The 17,766-nt window shown below is 42.3% G+C and overlaps 1 protein-coding gene across 2 annotated transcripts in view; it reads right to left on the bottom strand.

Annotated features, from left to right (window-relative positions):
* Positions 1-17,766, bottom strand: part of GRB10 (growth factor receptor bound protein 10) — a 178,469-nt gene that overhangs the window by 144,961 nt on the left and 15,742 nt on the right. The window contains exon 2 of one of the 2 annotated variants that reach the window (XM_023517875.1): positions 5,211-5,306. The exons of the other annotated variant lie outside the window; for it this stretch is intronic. Within the exon in view, the coding sequence (XP_023373643.1) occupies positions 5,211-5,261 (51 nt within the window). The 5' untranslated portion in view covers positions 5,262-5,306. The remainder of the gene's footprint in view (positions 1-5,210; positions 5,307-17,766) is intronic. 2 annotated transcript variants of the gene reach the window in all.

The following is a 17,766-nucleotide window of genomic DNA, read 5'->3' as shown; positions in this document are numbered from 1 at the left end:
CAGAAGGTGCTTAATCCTTCCCCACTGAGCCACTTCACAGAGTCGGTAGAGGGCTCACCTCAAGTACACAGAAGGTGCTTAATCCTTCCCCACTGCCTGCCTGGCTTCCTGAGTGGTGAGCTTGCAGGCTGTTGAATACTGAAGTTTTACAGTTCTATCAGGAAGTAACACATTATGGACAATTAAGCACGCTCCCTACTTCTTGTCTACACAAAGCACACCACTGATGGCACCATACTGCATGGCCCCTCAGAGCGGCTGCACCTGTCTCCCTCTGGGGCTGGGAGCTCTCCATAGGCTCGGCAGCAGGGCTCTGCTCATCCACCCAGCCACAGTGTGCCTACCAATGGCCTTCACAAAACACTACATGAACAAACTAGCTAGAATATTTATAGAATGGGATCTTGAATCTATTCCATAAGTTACAGAAAAGTATGGAAACACTGATTATTTACTACTATGTCATTAAGTATATAGGATTCTAATGAATAAAGCCAGTTAACAACAATTTGCTAGATCAATGCAAAATGTTTTCCCAAACCAAATGTCATCTCTTTTTTAAGTAAATATTCCATTGTGATTTCAAAGGTTTTGAAAAGCTTATTATCTCAAATGTACATAAAAATCACAAAAATCAGATAAGTTTTTTATATTCTTAAAAAATAATTCTACACTCATTATTTAATGGCTCACATTTAATGAGAGACTTTTATGTACTAAACACAGTGCTGAGGGCTTTATATTCTATGACCTCTAATTCTCACAGAGGCTGTAAATAGAATAGATATAGGAAAAATTTAAATAAGGTGCCTATAGTCAGGTGGCTGATGAGCGAAGTCAACGCATTTACAAAGTACCTATCATATCCACAAATCATCTCTACAATGGAGTTGTTATTACTTAATTCAGAATCATAATCTTAAAAGATCTGGAAAACTATTCTAGGTAAATGTCCTATCAGCTGGAAAAGTCAGATAAAATAAAAATAAGGGATATTTCAAATGACCTTTGTAACCTTTCACTCAAATATAAAAGTGGCAGTCACAATCAATAAATTCTTCAAAGAAATGTAGTCCAATAAAATGTCCTTTTGCCAAAGTATAGGTGTGCAGGGTTAAAAAAGATAAAGCTACAGAATCACACAGGCTCAAAAAAACAAAAAAAAAAGGTAATAAGAAGTGACAGACTTTGGAAAAGGAATTCATTTCCAAGGACTGATCCCAAATTGAGACTATAAGGGGTGATGTCATCCTTCAGTTCCTCCAGACACTGCCAAAAGATTAAAGTATCTGGGGCACCCAACAGAAAATCCAAAGCTGTATGCGATCAGCAAACAAAGTCTCATCTGAGGACGCCTCACACCCGGAAAATGGGGAGTGCACAAGTTCATACAAAGGGGCCCACTCTGGCCTCTGTCCATCCACAAAGCTCATTCTAGCAACTGTTGCTCCAGAATAGGAGGGGATAAATTTTTTTCCTTAAAGGGCCAACTATGCTGATGGCATAGCCTAAAAGCAGCCACAGAGAAGCAAGTAAATGAATGAGCCTGCCTGTATTCTGATAAAACTTTATTTGTGAAAGCAGGCAGGGGGCCAGGTTTGGCCCACGGGCTGCAGTTTGCTCTAGAAGAAGAACAGGATCCCTGTCTGCTCGGGGACATAGCACTGAAATGCAACCAAAACAAACAACTTGTGGTAGCCTGGGGCCAGGACAAAATTTATGAGCATCAGTGCTGATCATATCTCCACCAACAAGCTGAGACTCTGAAAGATAGGGCTGCAAGGAGAGATTCCAAGGTGGCTCATTTTTAATACAAGAATGTATGCTTTTAATTCATAAACCAGGAAATCATGAAAACAAAAATATTAATTCTGGAAATTCAACAAATAAATTTAATAACTTATATAAAATTCATATTTGAGTGTTTTAACATTTGTGTAGTCAAACCCATCTTATCTTCTATTCTGCACTTTTCTTTTTTTTTTTTTTGAGACAGAGCCTCAAGCTATCCCCCTGGGTAGAGTGCCATGGCATTACAGCTCACAGCAACCTCCAACTCCTGGGCTCAAGCGAGTCTCCTGCCTCCGCCTCCCAAGTAGCTGGGACCACAGGCGCCCGCCACAACGCCCGGCTATGTTTTGGTTGCAGCCGTCATTGTTTGGCGGGTCCGGGCTGGGGATTCGAACCCGCCACCTTAGGTGTACGTGGCTGGCGCCTTAGCCGGTTGAGCTATAGGCGCCGAGCCTCTGCACTTTTCTGAAGGATAATCAATGTTCCTTTTAGTTACCATAACTCTTGTGATATGTACATAATCCTTTCTTCAAGGGCTAGATGTGGTTAAGAATTAAGAAGTTTTGGCACATAGGATAACTGAGTGCCCACACGTACAAGACCCAGACAGAACCCCCCTAAAACCCATCACACTGCCAAGGCAGAGTGTGTACACAGCAGAATTCTGGACAGGTCAAATCAGATTCTACTGTGACACCAGAAGTGAAAAAGCTGGACTCAGCTTTCTGGATCTTAAAATTGCAGACCATGACCTGTAGGCCAGAACACCTCCACCCCTCACCCAAAGCCCTCTCAATCCTACTTGAATAAAATGTAACTTCCTCCAGGTTGGGCAGGCCCCTGGATCATACTCCTGGCTTCACACTCTCTCTAGCCAGTTGAACTACCTGTTCTGGGGGGCCTCCCGCCCCAGCTCTCAGTGGGGGTGTGCCCTCTTCCCCGGAGAGGCCTACTGGGCCCCAGCCATCTACCCTCTCGCTCCTGTTGTACAACCATATTTGCTTCAGAATCATTATCGTTATTCACAAATATCTCCCTTGCAACTTGCTCCAAGTCTGTTTCCTCTACTAGAATCTAGGAGTCCCAGAGATTTGTGTGCTGAGCTCAAAGCTGGCTCCGTAGGGCCTAAAATGTGTGGAGCACCTGGCCACTGCTCCATCAATAGCCAAAGAATCTAATATGACAACCTCCAACTAGGCTTCTAAAAATGTGGCCCACCATGTGCTCAGTTATTTCTACACGCTGCCCCTATTCCCCCCTCTCTAACATCATTGACCTTTTTTTGTTTACCAACAGGGAAATTGAGGTAAAGGAAAGTTGCATGATTACTCCAAGAGCACAGAAGTATGAAATATGTTTCAAAAGGACAACCTGAGTCTTAGAAGAGAAACAGGTCCTTTCCCACTCTGCCAGACCCCTGTGCCCCCCACCCCAATCTGTGCGTCCACATCTGACTCTCAGAGCAGGGTGATCACATGCACAGGACACTTCTGGTGCTTCCATGTACACCAAAAAAATCACATATCAGTGACTCACTGATGAACCATCTATCTAATCCAAGCCACAGCTATGAGGGAACAGCTGGAATTAGAAAATTATTTGTACACTGAAAATTTTAAGAAGAATTTTTTCTCTATAAAACCCTGGAGATTTAGCTAATTACTATAATGGCAGATTGCTCAACACTAGGACCCACTGTAAATTATCCCGTTTTCTGAGAAATTCTGGAACTGTCATCTAATTTTCCAGGAACAGGGGATCCATGCTGCCAAGTCTTGCCGATGGATTTCTAGAAGGGTAAGATAGTGTCTTCAAACACTACCAAACACTTCCTCAGAGGACGGCTGTGTGTCCAGGGAATGCCCACCTCCCTCAAGGCTTCCTGGCTACGAATACCTAATGAGTCCATAAAGTAAGGCATTGACTGAGTCTGGGCTCCTGCCATTTCTTCATGTACCAGCAGGAAATCGGAAATGCCAGTGGGAGGCGAGGAGGCAGGGAAGCCAAGGGCGTCTCCAAGTTGCTAACCTTTCCTGTACCATTATTTGGCCCTTAAAGCCTATTCTGTGCCCAGCTGGGGAAGACACCAGTAAAATGGCCATCAGAAGGGCTGGGCCAAGCTGTCCTTTGAGTTCACTGACCCCACCCTCTCGGGGCTAAACCTGTGAAGGGCAGGCAGGCTGGGGCAGGAGTGCAGCCTGGGCCAGGTCATGGGCCAGAGCTAACTGTATCCACAACTCTCGGGGACACACAGAGCTTTAATCAGTGAGGCAAGGCCACACTAAAGACAGCAAGGACAAGCAGGGGCGAGGCTAGACTCACACACCACACAGCCCGGGTGAACTGTACCACAAATGTCCCAGTTCACTAAAGTCTCGTACTCTTTCTGGCTTGGAACCAATTTTGGCTTAGTGTCAAGTCCAATGATTAGAATGAACGGAATTCCTAATCTTCAGCCTTTTTCTGAAGGTTTGCTTCACTTTGATGCAAAAAAAAAAAAAGACATCTCTTTGCTAGCCCACTGCTACGCACAAATTCTCATCACTGTAGCTGAAAAGACACTTCACAAAAAGAGAAAAACAACAAGTTTAAAGAAGTATAAAAACCTGACCAAGGCTAGATCATATGTCAAGACTTCAAACTTAAGACTGCTCTCGCTGGGAAGATGAGGCCCGGAGGATGAGCAGGGGCCCTTCCAGAGATAAGGAGGAACCAAGATTCACCAGTCAGGTTCCCCAATCAAACCTAAAGAAGTAAGGGCCACCCCCTCAAAGTGTATCCCTCTCCACAGCCAAGTAAAGTTCAGAATCAAGCCTGTTGAGAAAGATGAAGGGAACATGCGGATGACTCTCCAGCAGCTCATAAAGCAGAGACGGACAGACTGGAGGAACTGAAGTGGGCCTGTGACCTCCAACAAAACGCCGCTCAGAGCTCTCAGAGGAGAGAACTCTGTCTACAACACGCAGGTGGCAACCAGGCCGAGAGGCTCCCCCGCTAAGAAATCACCCCATCCTCCATTCCCACTTACTCGCTCCGTAAGTGCCTGTCACCAGCTAACATCCTGATGGCCACCATCACTCCATTTGCCATCAAAAGTGTGAGGTGCACACACTGTGGCTGCTTCATTCCAAATATCTAACCACAAGAATCTGCGGGCACCGGCAGGCTTGTGGTACAATAAAACTCCTTTAGAAAAGGATGCAGCGGGCAAATGGGCATAGGACAAGGCGATCCCACAAAGCAAGAAAGACCCAGGTGTCACAGTCTTTGACACCGTGGGACTTGTCTACAACCCCTGCACCAGTGTTTCCTTGTAACTTGCAGGTAAGGGAGATGGTCTGTGGCTGCTGACCACATCCATGGTCCGGCCTCTGACCAGCAGCACCATGCCAGAGTCAGAGTCAAACGCTCACCCATACCTGGTAGTACGGATGGTGCAAAAGGGAATCAGGGCAGCCCGCTAAAGCCATGGGTTCCTTTTCCTTCTTCAAATTACATCTACTGCGCAGCAGCACCTGGAACAGAGACAGACTGTGAGAGGCCAAGCCAAGAAAAGTCCACACCTTACGACTGACTCACACACGGCAGGTCTGAATGGGCGACTCCTGCAAGTGGCCTGTTGGCTTGGTTAGGATGTCTCTCAGGACATCAGCTCTCTGCTAAACCCGAGGAGATTGCCACCAAGTACAGAACGCTGAAAAGTCACCTGTGTGGCCGTCAGAGTCTGCAGGCCAGAAGGGCACCGGGGGGTAACGGCGACGTCAGAGGCACTAAACTCACCATTTCTCCCAAACCACTTGACACTTTTTTCTTCTATAACATCTGTTAATACCCAAAGATCTTTTCATATTTTGGGAAATATGGATTTAGGTAAATTCCAAAGAAGTCCAATATGTTGCCAGGGCCAGGGCCACACCTGAGTGACTGCTGCCCCACCTGCCACAGCCCAGAACCAACCACGGTTTTCAGAGGACATGGATCATGACATACGGATCCAACACTCCACCCAGCAAGGGTAGTGCCTGGGGCCACACACCTATAACGGAGGTAAGTTTAGTGGGTCTGGTGACACCCTCGCTCCCTGGGTGCCTTTCTATCCTACAGACAATGGTGACCACACAGATGGCCTCTCAAGAATCCATCATTAGAGAAATGTATTCTACCAATCAAAAGAGAAAAAAGATAAGGCCCTGTTAAGGGATGAACTATGTCCCCCTAATTGCAGTCTCAACCCCTAATGCCTCCAAATGTGACTATATTTGGAGAGAGGGTCTTAAACAGGTAATTAAATAAAATGAGATCACTAGGATAGCCCTAATCCAATATGACCAGTGTCCTTTCGTGAAGAGATCAGGACACAGACAAACACGAAGACACAGCAAGAAGATGGCCACTGCTAACCAAGACCACAGGCCTCAGGAGAAACCCAACCTCCTTGTCCTTGACAGTGACTTCCAGCCTCTAAGACTGCAAATCTCTGCCACTTAGGCTGCTAGGTTCATGGTTCTTTCTTACAGGAGCCCTAATAAACTTAACACAAACCCAAAATACGAAAACACTTCTACATTCCCATCATGGAATGGGTGATGGAACAGAAGGAACAGAAGCATCTTAAATATGTAAAATGTGGGTGCGTCAAATGATCCGTACAAGAATGAAGAATAGCCCCAGATAATCCAGTCAGGCTGAAGGGCAGCTGGGGAGAAGCAAAGAAAGGCACCAAGGCAATGAATGGTCAGAGAGCGCCACAGTCCAGCTCATCTGTCCCCAACTCGCTGGACGTGGGCTGTGCCTGCGCCCAGCCTCTGGCCTCTGCCAAGACCAGCAATCCTAAGACACTCATGGCCTCTGCGTTATCTGGTCTTGGGCTTCAACTGTCCAAGCTCTAGGACCCAGGCATTTAATGGAACCCCAGGACTCTGCAAACACGGTTAATATCTACAGTCACTTGACTGTAAGTAAAGGGGATGACCCTTCACAGAGGCACCATCCAACTCACTGAAGCCTTACAAGCAAAAACAGATTTCGTAGAGAAGAAGGAATTTACCTTAAACACTATAGTGAACCCCTGCCTGAGTTTTCAGACTGCCTAGCCACCCCTCAGATTTCAGACTTGCTAGTTTCTTAAACCTATACCCATACACATGCACACACGCACACACACACATATGTAGGTTTGGTTTTACTGCACAACCCCTCATGCCCAGCCCTTGAGGTGGGCTGGTGATCCAAATTACTTGCTGCAAGATCCCAGGACCATACCCAGGTGCCCCCCAGAGGGGAGCAGTTCTGTGGCTCTGATCACTCTGCACCTGACCCCTGTCCCCTCCCAGCTGTCCTCCCGTATCCTAGCCCCATCTCTAAACATTCCTTCCAGGATTTCCCGCCTCACACACATCCCTAAGGGCCTGGGGAAAGGGAGGTAAGTGTCCTTCTAGCCCCCCTAGCTGTGTCAGGAACAGCTCTGTGCCCACCCACCAGGCCACCTGGCCCACTGCTACTGTCCTTTTCCCCATTTTCCCAGCTCATCCCATGCACACTTGCTGGCCCTAACTTGTTTGTCCTCTGGAACTCTTGGACATGCTCAACATATAGAAATACGTTGTTATTTTCCCCCTCAAGTTTCAAACTTCATGTGTGTTAAAATTAGCATGCCAATACTACCCAAGTATCACCTTTAAAAGTATTTACCAAATGAGATTGCCTCTCAACCAGGACAATGGACACCCCATAAGGCCAGGTGAATGGTTTCCCTTGGGACACGTGAACTATAGTTCTCTAGACATCATGTTGAAAGTTCTGGCTAGAACATTCAGACAAGAAAAAGAAATAAAAGATATCCAAATTAGAAAGGAAGAACTAAAATTATCTCTGTTCACAAACTATATCTTACATGTAGAAAACCATAGAAATTATATACTTAAAATGAGTAGAGCTAAGAAGCAAGTTCAGCAAAGGTACAGGATACAAAGTGAACATCTAAAAATCAATTGTGTTTATAAATAAGTAATAACTCAATGAACAATTAAGAAAATAATTTCATTTGCAATAGCATCAAGAATAATAAAAAGGCTAGGAATAAATTTAATCAAAGAAGTAAAAGAAATGTATACTGAAAACTATAAAATGTTGCTAAGAGAATATTGGAAAGGCATAAAGAAACAGAAAGACATACTGTATTTCTGGGCCGGAGGACTTAACGTTGTTAAGATGAAATACTCCCTACTGTAATTGACACATTCAATGCTCTCCCTATCAAAAACCAACTGGCATTTTTTTTTTTTTTTTGCAGAAAAAGAAAAAGCCATCCTATAATGCATATGGATTCTAAGAGAACCCAAATAGCCAAAACAATCTTGAAAAAGAACAGAGTTAGAGCTAACTCATATTTCCTGATTTCAAAATTTACTATAAGGCTGTAGCAATCAAAACAGTTTCTACTGGCAGAAGGACAACCATAAACAAATGGAACAGAGAGCTCAGAAATCTACTTTTGCATACGTGGTCAATTGACTTTCAACAAGAGGGACAAGATCATTCACTGCAGACAGGGTAGGCTTTTTAATAAATGGTCTTGGGAAAACTGGATTGGCATGCACGACTAGACCCTGACCTTAAACCACAGACAAAAGTTTACTCAAAATGGATGAAAGACTTAAACATAAGAGCACAAGATTCTTAGAAGAAAACGCAGGGGAAAAATCTTCATGACATTGGATGCAACAATGATTTCTTGGGTATGACACCAAAGGCATAGACAACAAAAGAAAAAAATAGATAAATTAGCCTTCACCAAAATTAAAAACATTTCTACATCAAAGGACACTATCAAGAGAGAAGGTGATGGAACAGAAGCATCTTAAATATGTAAACAACCCACAGAATGGGGAAAATATCCTCAAAGCATTGTATCTCATAAGGTATTAATATGTAGAATACACAAAGCACTCCTGCTATAGTACTCAACAACAAAAGCACAAATAACCCAATGCAAAAAGGACTTGGACAGACATTTCTCAAAAAAAAAAATATATATATATATATATATTTATTTATTGGCAATATATGGCCAATAAGCACATAAGAAAGTATTCTATATCAGTAGTCATTAGAGAAATGCAAATCAATACCACAATGAGATACCAACATACACCCACTAGGATGGCTGACATGAAAAGTAAATAAATGCCAGGCTGGTAAAGGATGTGGACAAATGAAACCCTCGTGCATTAATGGTGGCACATGAAAGGGTGCAAAGCTACTGCTGAAAACGATACGGCAATTCCTCAAAAAATGAAACGCAGAATGAACATGTGACCCATCAATTCCACTTCTAAGCATACGACCTAAAAAGATGAAAAGCAGAAACTCAGATACGTGGGGCACCTGTGCTCACAGCAGCTCAACTCACCACACCTGGACGGTGGGAGCAACCCAAGTGTCTATGGATGAATCAGTGAATAAACAGACTGTGGTGCACATATACATGTACGTGAAATGTCAACCTTCAACAAGGGTGTTGAGACCATGCTTTAAATAGAGCTAAGCCTCAGAAAGTAATTAAATTCTGGCAGGTGGTATAACATAGACAAACCATTAATATGTTATAGTAAGTGAACTAAGCTAGTCACAAAAGGACAAACACTTCATGATCCCACTTATATTCACATGAGATACCTATTAAAGACAAATTCAGAGACAAAAAGAAAAATGGAGGTCACAGGGAAGTGGGTGGGGGGGATTGGGAAGAAGAAATTGTTCAATGAGGAACAGTTTCTCTTTAGGATGATGAAAAGTTCTGGCAATGACAGTGACAGGTGAAACAACATTGTGAATGTGTTAATACTTAAATCCAGAATCATACACCTAAACATGGCCAAAACGGTAAATTTCATTTTGTATAGTTTACTCCAATTAAAAATTATCAACAAATTGGTTACTCAGTGAGCTTCCTTTAATAAAATCAAATACCTCTGCTAAATTTTTTAGCATAACCACAAGATTCAGTAGAATTTCTTATGATGCTAAAGCTTGGAGACACATACGTAAAGCAGTGATTCCAAATAGCACTTTGCAGATCCAAATGGTTTTTAAAAATTAACAGCATCATGTTTTCTGGTCATACATGTGCCACCCTTGGGAAGTTGTCTGCAGATTTTCCATTTTGATTTAGCTTGACCCTCAATGCCCTTTTCCAATTCTGCAATTCTAGGGAACCCTCAAGGGTCTGTGAGGCAAAGTGTGACCCTTACAGCAAATGCCCACCATAAAATTACCCTCCTACTTATAACCGACAAATACCAAAAGTTCTGCCACTATTGATCCTCTCAGAAAGACTGAATAACCTTCAACAAGGGTGGTGAGACCATGTTTTAAAAAAAAGACTAATAGAGCTAAGTCATTAAGTTCAGCAAAGCTACAGGACACTAAATCAACATCTAAAACCCAGTTTTGTTCATAAATAAAGAATAACTCAATGAATAATTAAGAAAACAATTTCACTTACAATAGCATCAAGGATAATACAAAAGTTAGGAATAAATTTAATCACATGTGAATAAACCTCACTTGTAAGTATCTTACAATTACACAAATTTGATGATATACTGTGCTACTTTCCAGAGTTTGGTTTCTGGCTGAGTGTGGCTCACTCCTATAATCCTAGCACCATGGGAGGCTGAGGCAGGTAGACTGTTTGAGCCCAGGAGTGCAAGATCAAGCTGAGTAATACAGAGAGACTCTATCTCTACAAAAAGAATATTTAAAAAATCAGCCAGGTGTGGTGACACACACCTATAGCCCTGACTAGTTGGGAGGCTGAGGCAGGAAGATCACCAGAGCCCAGAAGCTCAAGTTTGCAGTGAGCTAAGATGACACCACTGCACTTCAGCCTGGATGACAGAGCAACACCCTGCCTCAAAAAATAAAGAAATAAATAAAATGACACCTTTCAGATTCTATCTTCAGTTAATTTATCAAAATGATGTGCCCCATATTCATCTACATTGAAAAATAGTTTTATAAACCACTATTGAGACAGCAGCTTTATGTCTACAATAATGAAAGGCTTTCCCATTAATGGTTATAGAATGATTAAAAAAATGTGCCAGTATCTACTATCTTTTCTTTTCTTTGATTAAAAGGGCCAACTGGCAAGTTTCACATTGTCTTTTTCATACTGAAATTTAAGCCTTCTTCAAGATAACCATTATTAATAATGCACTGAAATCCATTTTAGTTGAAAAAAATTCAAATAACATTCATTATAAAGGTTACACTTCTTTATTAGACTACAGTTCAGAAAAACAGCTCAGGTAAAACCAAAAGTTTGCTGGTTCTAAGGGTGGCACCTGTGACTCAAGGAGTAGGGCGCCGGCCCCATATACCAGAGGTGGCCGGTTCAAACATGGCCCTGGCCAAAAACTGCCAAAAAAAAAGAAAGAAAACAGAAAGGCAGAAGTTTGCTGATTCTAATGTCAACGTTTTTCTAAATAATGTCAGTTATTTACATTTCTAGATCCAGCAGCTGAATTTTAACATGACTTTATTCTTTCGGTTTTATGGGGTTTTTTCTCCCCATTTTAGGGCAATTTGTACTAGTTAAATTAAAACAATAATATCCTAAACTTGAAAAAATGTGTTCAATGCTTTTTATGCTGTATTCAGAAATGCTTTTTCTGTCCAGTGCATTGAGCATTCCCACCACAACTCAAAGGACTTGGGCAGACTGCATGTGACACTCTTAGGCCTTTCACATCACAGCCAATTGCAGATTATGGTGGATTTAAACTGCAGCGTATCCACCCTTACATATGGAGGATGGCACACTGACATCCTCTGCTAGAAAAATCAAACAATGCCAGCAAGTGGCTGACCAATCCACGTTCACCTCTTCCTCTCACGTGTTAATGGCTCCTCACATGTGGCGATGTGCTAAGTGAAAGCTAAGAATCTGTGCGGTATATACTCTAGTATTTCCTCTTCTGTTCTATTTATTAGAAATTGCTTTTCATGACCTCCTAACTTGATTCCAAAACACAATAACAGGTTGAAACCCACAGTTTGAACATAGGGTCAGGGTTGTGTTTGGGCTCAAGATTAGCGTCAAGCAGGGTTACCAAGTCTACCTGGAGAACCCCTCTCCCTGGCCACACCCTATGGACTGCCCTCTACTCCTAAGCCACTGTCCAGCACGCTGAGACACTAGTCTGCTGGCCTGGCCACTTCTGCCCCTCCTAACCCCTCAGTCCTCCCTCCCATTCTTCTGCGGCCCAGGATCCACAGCCTGCTCTAGAACCTTCCCCAGACAATCGCCTTAGCTCTCATGCCCACTTCTCCCTCACACTTCCTCTTTTAGAGAAGCACAGCTCATCCACATCAACAACTGGCCACTTCTAGGACCCCCCTCACTTGGGAAATTGCGGGGGACTAGAGGAAACGTCACACAGCTGTGCTAATGGACCCTTTCTATTTTTATTTAACCACAAATTCAAAATATGCACTTAGTACTGCTGGGAAATTCTACTCTACGTCCTTAGGAAATCTCCTTTGTTCTCCAGAACCTCTGTTTCCTACTTTCTCCTCGCTGTCCCCGCCCCTCTCAACACTCGGACCGCAGCGGCCTGCCGGCTGTGCCTCCCGAGTCCAGCAGACACGGTTCTAGCTCATATCCCTGGGGCATCTTCCGTGTGGCAATCGCCAGTTCTTTACATCATTCTTGTTTCACTTTTTAGACAAGTACAAATCTCCTTTTGTTCCAGAACTTGGTTCTGTTCCCTTCTATACCCAAAACGGCACCTAGTACCAGGGACTCAAGAAGGGTTTGCTAACTACTAAGACTAAATAGCATAATTGTTGATGGGCACATTAAGCAATAAAATTTAACTTAAAATTGAAAAGAGAAGTTTTAAGTCTTAAAATAAGTTATTGTGGGATTTTTAAAAAAGCTATACCTTTCATAAAAGCTGGAAGATCCTACTCTTTACTAAGAAAAATGCAACCGACCAATGTTCATGGCACGTTAAGATAATCAGGTGTAGAACTAAAAACAGAATATTTGCATTCTAAGTCATAAAAAAAGAAACTAATGTTTTAATCATCAAAAAAATAGAGAACAGATACATGAAGAAATATTCAAAACATGATTTACCACAGAAGACATGTAGCAATAAATGTCAACTATCTAATTTTCTACTTTTCAAAATAATACTCAAAAATATTCTAATTAAAAAAAAATACCCAAGGCAAATTGGAATAAAAAAAAGCTTGAAAAAGGAAGCTAGCAAAGAAAGGGACAGACACAGAATTGGCAAAGATATTAAAACCAAACACAAAATGACATCATGACAGGAATGATGGTGAAGTGTCACATAAGGCAGAAAAACAATAATCCAGAATGATGGAAAAGTGTCACGTAAGGCAGAAAAACAATAATCCAAATTTTAAAATCGTAATACATGATTAAAAACATAACTGATAATGAGTGGAAACAGTAAGAGGTCTTTATCCTCCAAAAAGCAAATCATCAAAGTACATGAATCAAAAATTATAAGAATGGATGTTACACTTTAATAAAAAGTTTACATTAGAAACAAAATCTATAAGACTCTCAAGGAGAAACAGAGAAAAACTATTAGAGATTTTAGTTCATCATGTAGGACAAGGAAAGAATCAAATTGAGATGATGAAGCCAATTTAGTATTTAAAAAATAACTAGCATTTGCAAATACATATAAACATTTGCAAAATTATTTTTTTAAAAATACTAAACGACAAAGAATAGCAGTACATTTTGCAAAAATGCAAAGATCTGTGGAGCCCTAAGCAAAAACCTTACAGGCCACCCACTCCCGGCTTGCGTGAAGCCACCGACTGACTCCAGACGGCCAAGCGCTGAGGAAGGGACGGCAGGCGGCAGGAGCCAAGGGGCTCCATGCTACAGCCAAACACAAGAAAACTAGAAATTAATAACATACGCACTAAAAAAAGAAGGCTTAGCCATTTGAAAATTAAAAACAAGCCCTGGCCTAAATAACTAGTCCAAGAAGGAAATAAAGATAGAATAATGGTCTCCAGGCAATTAGGACAATGTACACCATCATGTTTCAAGAAAATAAAATGATGCAAGAGAAGAGGAGAAAAACTAACGCCGTGACACTTGCATCTTTTATAAAAGAAAAAAGAAATTCAGTGAATAACAGGAGTCATCCGTCTTTAATCAGAAGGAAGGAAATAAAGCTAAAAACAAATCAGAAAGCAAGTCATAACAAAATCTATTAAAATCCCAAAATGAAAATAACAGACATTATCTCTTAAAAACATAATCAAGAAAAACATACAAAACTTGAACAAAAGGAATATAAGGGTTTTTAAGCACATAGTAATTTTATGGACATTAGTAAAACAAACAAAAACTTTGTAAACTTCAATATAATTTTTATTAAAAACATGTACCAAAATCAGAATACAGTCAAAATCCTTAAAATATAAATACTGAAAATATAATTAAGTAAAGCCCAACCTCCAGCTACCTCCCAATATTAAGAAATCATGGACTTGAATGTTCTTATTAATCAATTAGTCTCATTTATCAAGGAAAAACAAAGATACCCAGGTACGTGTTTATGGCAGGCACTTGGCTAAGTGCTTCCTATGTATTTGTCACACTTACAGTATCCACTATCATCCTTCCTGCTGTTTACAACAGGAAAATGACAGCCTAGAAGCAGGTCCCAGCACAGGTAATGTGCTTTTCAAACAATAGTTCCTGGACAGAGAACATAAGCATCACTTGGGAGCCTGTTAACACGCAAATTCGGGACCCACTAAATCATAAACTTGGAAGGAGGGGTGGCTGCGGCACACTGACGCTTGACAATGACAGGGACCTAGTCCCAACTGTGGGGCTGCACACAGACCCACTGAGGGAGTGTTTAGAACCACAGGTGCTCAGGCTGCTCGCCAAGGCCAGTGAAAACAGGCCTGGGGAAAGGTGGCGGGGGCAGTATGGGTTTAAACTCCTCAGGTGTTCCCAAAGCTAAGCACTGCTCTTGGCTCAGCACCTGTGGGTCAAGCGGCTAAGGCACCAGCCACATACACCTAAGGTGGCGGGTTCTAATCCCCAGCCCGGGCCCGCCAAACAACAATGATGGCTGCAACCAAAAAATGGCTGGGCGTTGTGGTGGGTGCCTGTAGTCCCAGCTACTTGGGAGGCTGAGGCAGGAGACTCACTTGAGCCCAGGAGTTGGAGGTTGTTGTGAGCTGTGATGCCACAGCACTCTACCCAGGGGGACAGTCTGAGGCTCTGTCTCAAAAAAAAAAAAAAAAAGAACTGCTCTTGTCTCTATTCTTTAAATTATTGTTCTTTTAAAAAAATATTTGCAAGGGGAAAATAGTGAGAGAAAAATTCAGTGAAGTTTTAAAGAATCACATCTCAGAGGGCGGGACAGGAGGAACCTCCTAACACTAAGCTGTTTGAAGTTTAAAAAAAAAAAAAAATCAGTTGTTTAAAATGCCACAACTGAATCCTAAGTGCTAGATCACCAACTGGAAACTACACCAAGTAGGCTGTCTGCCTTTTAGAAATCTCTTTTTTAAAAAAAAAAACAACTAATATACTCACTTTCTAGGATGTAAGCACTCCCAATTTGTACAGATAATCAACACACTGAATCTCATATTGGCATAAATGTATTTATGATCTATACATAAATGACTTAATAAAAAAAAGAATTTCAAAAGAAAAAAAAAAGAATCACTTTCAGAACAGGGAGAGAAGCTCGGACTGAATAGCTATGTTAATTACCTACGGCAAGGAATGACCTCATCGCTTCCAACCGCAGGTTCTTAGTCCAAGGGTCTATATTTGACCATACGTATGAGAATGACCTTTGATTTTATGTTCTCAGCAGTTTGACAAAGACCTATTTGGCATTTCCATTCAAACATCAACAGTCCCTTCCACCTAAGTGGTCTGGCCAGCCTCCGGACAGAACAGAGCAGATTTTCAAACCCACACCTGATTTTAAATCTGTTTCAAAGGCTTTGAAACACACGTGGAGATCAGAGCTCCCCTAGAGACGGCCACACTCCATGTCTTCTCTGCTTTCATTTAAGTAAAGCCTCGAATCCCCTCAACAATCCTGTGTGAGGACACTTTACCATCCCCACTGAACAGATGAGACAGAACTCAGGTAACTTGCCCAGTGGTCACTCCCCACAGGACAGCTGAGTGGTCAATCCATAAGCTCTGCTCTCCCCAGATCCAGAGCCAGAACCCTGAACTAAGAGACAAAACCCTCAACAAGATTTGGTTCACAGGGACAGGCCTAATGGCCTTTGCTGTGACCGTGGTGCCACGCAGGCAGGAAGCACAGAGCAGGGGCACTGATCCAACTCCTGAAAGCCCCTATGAGGAGTGACCCAGCTGATCTGAGACACGCACCATGGGACAAAACCAAGAGAAAACCTGAGCAGAGACACAGAGACAGCCACACAAAACAGTCCCAGCTCACACAGGCAGCATCCAGAACCCCTATGTCCTAAACCAGCAGCAGAAGGAAGTGACACTAGCCTTCTGGTCCTGACCTAAGAGGAAGAGGTGATCAGGGTGGACTCTACACAGCCTTCTCATGGCCACATTGCAGGACCGTGGACCCACCTGTACAGAGGGCAGGCACAGGCAGATGACGAGATGAACCCACCCGCCTGTGCTGAAGCCACACAATTCTGTGGAACAAGTGAGAACAACCGCCCCAGCCTCAAAGATCAGGACACAAGAGCCACAGCCCCATCACCATGGACTTTGGGAAAAGGATGGAGGGGGAAACACCTCAGGGGAGGCCAGGAGAGGATGTGGGGAGGGAAGAGTGCTGGAAGGTCCCACCCTACTGTGACATGCCCTGGGAATGACAGTGTGGCAGGGGGAGAAGAGAAACACAGGCACACAGGTGACCCTAGAACAACTCAGGGTCTGCACACCGCCCCCCCCCCCGCCCCGCACAGTCTAAAGTCCATGTATAATTTCCTTCTCCCTATAAAGGTCACTACTACTTGCCTTACCTATGCATAAACATCAATTAACACATACTCTGTATATGAATACTATTCTGTATTCTTATGATAGAGAAAAGAACACATTAAGAAAATCATAAAGAAAACACCTTTACAGAACTGTGTGTGTCACTGCAAGTTTATGTTGCCTGCTCACAAGATGAAGCACCCGTCTGGAACTGAGGGCGCCTTGCGTCTACAGCATTTGTCAGGCGATTCACCTTTTTCTTGTAATGTCTTGACATTACCTGCTTCTAGGGAGCACTTGCCAGAATCACAAGTAGCACGCCTACGGGTCCTGTGGCGTTATTCAAGGCTTATAGAGCTGTACTACACTACATCGGAAATACTTGAGAACCCCAGAGATTGCTTTTTACTGTGACACGTGACTTATGAGTTGCTCTCCTGGAGGTGATCAACTTCACAGGGCCTTTTAAGGGGATATGTATAACATCCGAGCTCACAACAGTAACAACAGGCAGTGTTCCTGCAATCATCACAGCAGTGCAGTATTACCACAGTTAATTTATGCGGCTATGAATCTATACGGCCTCATTACAGTTGCTTATGATTAAGTTTTGATAAATTGTAACTTTTTAGTAACAAGTTTACACGCATTTCATAGTAGTAAATGATAAAATAACCGAATAGCTTACATATACTTTATGTATTCCTGATAAATTAAAATTTTTGGTATTTTAGACTATACTATTTCCAAGATTTTTAAAATTATCACAAATCTACCCCAAATTTTCAAATATATTTATTTTAAAAAACCCACATGTAAGTGGACCTCATGTAGTACAAACTCAAGTTAAAGGGTCCACTTGTAATTTTAAGTTTAAAATGAAGATTACTTAACTTTAGATCTAAAATTGGGATCCTCTTTAAAAAACTTATTTTTCCTAATCTAAATTAGGAAAT

The sequence above is a fragment of the Otolemur garnettii genome, unplaced genomic scaffold (genome assembly GCF_000181295.1).
Source record: "Otolemur garnettii isolate 467f Iridium unplaced genomic scaffold, OtoGar3 scaffold00123, whole genome shotgun sequence".
Taxonomy (NCBI): Eukaryota; Metazoa; Chordata; class Mammalia; order Primates; family Galagidae; genus Otolemur; species Otolemur garnettii.
The sequence above is the reverse complement of the archived record's forward strand: the minus strand, read 5'-3'. Positions and strand labels throughout refer to the sequence as shown.